The sequence below is a fragment of the Magnolia sinica genome, chromosome 3 (genome assembly GCF_029962835.1).
Source record: "Magnolia sinica isolate HGM2019 chromosome 3, MsV1, whole genome shotgun sequence".
Lineage (NCBI taxonomy): Eukaryota > Viridiplantae > Streptophyta > Magnoliopsida > Magnoliales > Magnoliaceae > Magnolia > Magnolia sinica.
The window spans coordinates 116,314,081-116,320,077 of record NC_080575.1 but is presented as its reverse complement, the minus strand read 5'-3'; the positions used below and the strand labels follow the sequence as shown (position 1 = coordinate 116,320,077).

The following is a 5,997-nucleotide window of genomic DNA, read 5'->3' as shown; positions in this document are numbered from 1 at the left end:
CACACTTCAGGCGGTTTGACCGGCCGAATTTTTGGAGTTGATGAACGGGTTGGATGGCATGTAAAAGCCATGGCGTACGCGACACACAAACCTATGTTTGGTCACACCTTCCCATTGTTCATTGTGTTGTGGCCCACCTAAGTTTTGCATCGGAATGATTTTGATTGTCAGGATCTAACATGGACGGATGCACCTGATGAACGGAGTGGATGCCCCACGCACAACAAGATGCGTTGTGTTTACCCGCTGCACACGTCAGGTGTTGCAGAGGATTTCCGTCTTTAAAACGACCATATGAACATCGAGTTTATGGTAAATGGCATCTATTCAGTGAGAAGAAACCCGAAAAAAAAAATAAAAAAATTGATACTCGGTTAGAGTGTGATGGATGATACACAGGCGCTTAAATTGCCTAAAAAGTGCATAATTGGAGTGTAATTAATTCAAATTAAGCTAAGCTCTGTATCCCATCTTAGATGTTTCATTCGCTTAGTTGGTTATCTTAGCATTTGATTGATGGACACTTATTGGATGGTTAAAAATGAAAATATCCATTAGCTCAGCTACAACACCAAATGTTTATGGATCAATGGTTAGGATTGTTTACCTACTCTAATTTACGGCTGCGACATGATGGAAGGTGAATTTGACAATTCAGTTGGTTTGAATTTGAGATAATTCATGCCAGATAAACAAATGTAGAGTCCCTGCCCACCTATTGAGATTCATACTCTGGCAGAGTATTATACATAATTGTCAGGAGAAGGTTGAGGACAAGTTGGTCCAAGTAATATGAGTCGGAAAGGATATCGATGGTAATGAAATTGATTTGATTTCTCACCTTCCCTCTCTATTTTGATGGCCCACCACATGGGACAGTATTCACTATCATCTCATTTGCTTGTTTCCTCTCCTTAAAAATGTCCTGCATTTGAGTGTTGCGTGTTGGGAAGCCTATGTCGTGGGTGGCCCACCTAAGCTCCTATCGCATGTCCCTCCCTTGCCTTCGCTGTGCCTATTTCTCACCTCATGTGGCCCCATCAATCCGCATCGTACATTGATAGAGAGCTGATCAACTACAGCCATCTTTCCCTCCACGTGTCAACATCGGTACCATTAAAAGAGTGGGGCACGCCATGATGTTCACGTAAGGAAAATATCAGGGCCGTCCAGCCGCACCGTTGAAATCAACTAACGACAGCTGATCTGACTCAGCAACCACATGTGGCCCACCTAATGAGTGGATCAGCCCGATTTTGATCAGTCCATGGTACGCTCATCTGGCGGATCGGAGACGTACATCGAATATCAAGATAAGGATCGGTGTACCCACCTCATAATTGGGCCGAATAATCTGTATAAATGGCGTAGATCACATGCGTACGACAGGGCAGTCACCAAGCAAAAGAAAAAGACAATACTGACCTTGTTTTCCATGCATGATAGACAAGATGCAAAGAACAAAACGACAAAGAAGATATCTGAATTATAACGTGAAAACGGAGGGTAGTAGGCAGCTAATTACAGAAGTGATTTCAACAAACCCTAATCCAAACAAATACAGCTCGTTTTTACAGAGCTTCTTCTTTATGAAAAAACATAAAAGCAAAGAACCCCAATCTCCCAAAACTTCAAGTAAAAACTCACAAACATACATGGAAATGGAAATACCAACAGCAAGAAGAAGAAGAAGAAGAAAAGAATAAGAAATCATGTAACAAGTGTAGTTTAGTTTTACAGAGAGTGGAGAGATGAATAATAATCCATTGAAAATGGATTTCTCTATGGCTTTGGGGCTTCTTCCTCCACCTTGGCTTTCTCAGATGGAGTCGGTTCGGATTTCTTTTCAGCAACTTCCTCAACAAGGGTTTTCTCTTCTTCCTTCTTTTCTTCTTCAATAACAATTTCCTTCTCCTTTTCTTTGATCGTTTCTTCAGTAGCTACTGCCACCGTCCCCTCTGTTGTCGTTGTTGGTGGAGCTTCTTTCTCTTCTGTTACTATGAATGTCGATACCTTCTCGAAGATGAAGAAAACCGGGCCCGGGACTAAAGCGGGCCCGAATTTTGTGCATGCTTCAGATACTGGCTTTGATCCTGGGAAATCTGTTACAAGGAAATGATTTTTAAGGAATTCATGGATTAAAATTCCGTATTGCTAACAGCAAGGCTACTCTACCACTTACAATAACTCGTTTATAGCTACGGTAATCGATCAAGACCATTCATCAAGTGGGTCTAATGGAAATCAAACCAATCGGACTAGGTAAAATTAAGAAAAAAAAAAATTATGGTCGATTATTAACAACCATTATCTACATATTTTACCCACTAGATCAACGGTCGAGATCTGTTGTAGAGTCATATAACGATTACATGTCTTTGAAAATAAATAAAAGAAGTAATATCTTTTATAGATATACCAATTTTCACTAATTCCTCTATGAATTTCTGAACTTCAGATGAGTTCTTCTTGATTTCAGCATCCTTGCGTTCTTTCACCACAGTCTGTATTAAAAACAATAACATCAGTTGGTTGGATCTTTTCATTTAATCTTGTTTTGTTCTTTTATTTTGTGATTAGAACGTATAACATAAGATAAGAAAATAGCCTCTCTTTTGTTTTCCTTTTTTTGCTTTTTGATATTGGAAAAAAGCTAACACCTTAATATTAGTTGATGAAGCTTCATAGATTTCAATCACTTTGGGTTGGAGATCGGTCTTCTTCTCTTCAAACTCCTTATCTATGGCCTCCTACATACATGAAACGGCAGAGACAAGACTGTTATAGAATGGAAAGAAAGAAATCAAATATCAAAGGAAAGGAAAAGAAGGAAAAGGAGAAAACCACCTTTGAATCATCAAAGGTCTTGCATGCTTCTGCAGCAGCTTTCTTACCACCGTTTTTCTCAAAGACCTTCTTGATCTTGGGCAGAACCTTGGATTTCCAGTAACCCATCTCTCTTTATGCTCTTCTAAGGAGAAGAAAAAAATAATCAAGAAATAGAAATACCTAGATTAGGAGAAAGAAAAAAAGAAAAAAAAACAGAATGAAAAAGAGGAATTAAAGAAATGGGTTTTCATGGAAATCATAGAAAAAACATGAAGTGCTTGAATTTCATACGAGTAATGGAAGAAACGAAGAGATTGAATTGAAGAAGCTCTCTTTCTTTCTTTCTCACTCTGCCTTCAATCAGAACTCCAAAACCTGTTTGCCAACTGTCTGTCCGAACCAAGGCAGAGGTTTGTGAGCCCTGGCAAGAAAATATAGAAGGATATCCTACGAAAAGGTCCACTGCTTTTGCACTATATTACGCTTATGCCCATTTGTTGCGTGCCCTTCTGGTGAGGAAATGCCAGATGTACCCTTCAAATTTTAGAAATGCATGCGTTGGCTGACAGCCTGTATTTTTCCCGCCAATGGGTCACGTACAATTTCGACCCATGCAAAAGGTGGGACACAACATGATGAGGGCAGAACCTGGCAGATCGTCTTTGGTTGGGCCACACTATCAACGTCTATGGTCAAACCTTCAATACCAGGTGATAATCATGGTGTGGCCTGCCTTTTTAACGGATTGGATCATCTATATATGTGACGTGGTTGGTGGGAAGGAATTGGCTGTATCATACATAGCACCTGTATACGCGATCAATCCGCTCCACTCATTTCATGGGTCTTGGAATGGATAGCTTATGTCTCAAAATCCATACTTATTAGATAATCCCGTCCATCCGATTAGTGGCCATCAAAGAGACAGTAATTAAATGACTAAAATAGCTAAAAATGGTTAGAATGGAAATGGAATTGGCACCCCACGTCCTAGCTGTGGCTCCTTGACCCGAACAAAAGGGCAAGTAGAAAAATGCATACTGTACACATTCAATTTAAAAGGGTAAATGTAAATTTGAAGCTTTTTATTGAATATGTGGACAACATCTAACCTGTTAAATATATGCACTCAACCTTAGGAATCATAGGAACCAAAAATATTTCTTATTAAATAACCAGATCGACTGCACGTGTATTTTGATATGTTTAAGTGGTGTATATTACTTTTAAATGTGCGGGACACCATAGGTTTAGATCAATTAAAATTTTTGTTCTCTTGAATGTCAATGGTTGATTACATCTATTATATGGATGGGATATAATACAAATATTATGTGGGCCCCACAATTCTCTACTTAACCACTTTCTAAGGAGAAAAGTATAAAGTGAGAATTAGAGTAATTTCACTGCTAAAAAACCACTTCCTTACATTTTATTTTGTGGTAATATTCTAATTTAAGCAGAATTTTGTTGTAATAACCTTTATAAACAAAGGTGAAGAGGCTCTACTTAAGGAGATTTCTCACGCGTACCCCATCCAGTGGATGACCCTTAATATCAACGGATTGGATCATGTAAGCACAGCCCTACATGCACCGAGTCGTTTTGCGGATGAGCAGGAGACAGAGGACCCAATAAGGAATGGATGCCCTCTTGCAGATTAGGTTACAACCGATGAGGAGGGCATTAACGTAATTTCCAAATTGAGTCGGTTCTCGTCGGATTAAGGGTATTCTCGTAGTTTCCTTGTAACCGAGGTGTAATTGTCGAAGCGCCAATGCTGACAGCTGGCATAGCCTCAATCCCCGGTGGCTAACTCATCTGTGGGGTCCACACCTGATGTCGAATCTGTACACCCTTTCTCCCGTATTTTTCTTCACTCAACGTCTCACGTGGCTTCGCTGGTTTAGAATCACGCCTTAAGGGATTACGCTACCAAAATGCCCCTAACCATTTCATGGAATCTCCGAAAATGCCCCTCTATTAGCTAATCCAACAGATGAGATGATTGCCCTCTTGCACTTCTGACGGATATAAACAAGGACCAGGCACGTGCGTTGTTGGTGAACCGTGTTTGAACAACATGGGTCGGAGAAAATGAAGAGAACTGATCTCATCCACACGCAATGAGCACCACAATCTGTGATGCTTTACCATCTTTCCCCTAACATATTACTTGTATAAGACATCAGTACCGTCAGAAAGGTAGGCCACAGTATGAAGACTGCCCTTGTCTAACATAAGGCTGATCCACAAACTGATTAGCCCACACCTGTAGGTTGAGTCAGACCATGGGCTGCCATTGATTGCAACGGAGAGGCCCAACTGATGAGTGAAATGTATAGAATTTTATGCCAGGTGATCTTCATGCTGGGGTCTAGTGTTTTCATGGTACGGATGTGATACACAAGTGTCATGTTGACGGGACAGATGGCATGCACCCGAAATTGTGGTGCTACCGACTGTAGCTGGTGAGCTCTCTGCATTAAAGGCTTGCATGTCTAGCTAGTGACTTTTATTTATTTTTTTAATTTTTTATAATTATTAAATCCAAAGAGAAGTGGGATTGGCCAATTTTTAGAATTTCATTTAAGGAATGATCACATAAAACCATAGCGTGTATAGAATATCTGAGCCGTGAAACATGTGGACTCCATCATATGAAGATCACCAGATGCAAATCCGATCCACTCATCAGGTGGGCCACAACTAAAAATAATGCACTGCTTACATGTGTGACCCACCCAAGGAGTGGATGGACCTTTCATGCCATCGTGATGTCTCCCACCTTTCGCACGGTTCGGACGTCATGCGCATGTGAGATGTTGGTAGGTAAAGTGGTGTAGCATGGTAATCTTTAGTATACCAATGTATCAGATCTTTCCTCATATGATTTCAATTTTTACGAAATCTGAAATCTATTTTACATTTTTACTTAACCCCAACAATAATCAAAAGACGTGGGGTTGTTGATTGTGTAGCGTATACACCGAACATCCAGTGTCCACGCCTACTCCAACGGTGCAGACAAGTAGGGCCAACTACCTGCTGGAAGATTATGGCCCATCCAAAAGCAGGACTCACGTCAGGCAAATGGGTGGGCCCCACTCAGTGGTAAATAGCTAATAAAGTGAATATTCACTCTATACGGTGTACATTGGTTTTTTT

The 5,997-nt window shown here is 40.4% G+C and overlaps 1 protein-coding gene across 2 annotated transcripts; it reads right to left on the bottom strand.

Annotated features, from left to right (window-relative positions):
- Nucleotides 1–1,455: 1,455 nt before the first annotated feature.
- LOC131240884 (plasma membrane-associated cation-binding protein 1) lies at nucleotides 1,456–3,282 on the bottom strand. 2 transcript variants are annotated; one of them, XM_058239407.1, is made up of 5 exons: nucleotides 3,121–3,282; nucleotides 2,848–2,971; nucleotides 2,661–2,750; nucleotides 2,420–2,504; nucleotides 1,456–2,102 (listed from the first exon to the last, which is right to left on the bottom strand). In XM_058239407.1, the coding sequence occupies exons 2-5, from the start codon at nucleotides 2,953–2,955 to the stop codon at nucleotides 1,783–1,785; spliced, it is 603 nt and encodes a 200-aa protein (XP_058095390.1). In that variant the 5' UTR covers nucleotides 2,956–2,971; nucleotides 3,121–3,282; the 3' UTR covers nucleotides 1,456–1,782. The 2 variants fall into 2 exon arrangements, with proteins under 2 accessions (XP_058095390.1, XP_058095391.1); XM_058239408.1 differs by having other exon boundaries at nucleotides 2,848–2,968; nucleotides 3,121–3,279.
- Nucleotides 3,283–5,997: the final 2,715 nt, after the last annotated feature.

Bases quoted from the DNA above. Each gene is read 5' to 3' on its own strand.
- LOC131240884 (XM_058239407.1), bottom strand. From the start codon at position 2,955: ATGGGTTACTGGAAATCCAAGGTTCTGCCCAAGATCAAGAAGGTCTTT. The intron at 2,751-2,847 runs GTGGTTTTCTCC...TCATGTATGTAG, and splicing joins AGACCTTTGATGATTCAAAG to GAGGCCATAGATAAGGAGTT. The intron at 2,505-2,660 runs GTGTTAGCTTTT...TTTTTAATACAG, and splicing joins CTTCATCAACTAATATTAAG to ACTGTGGTGAAAGAACGCAA.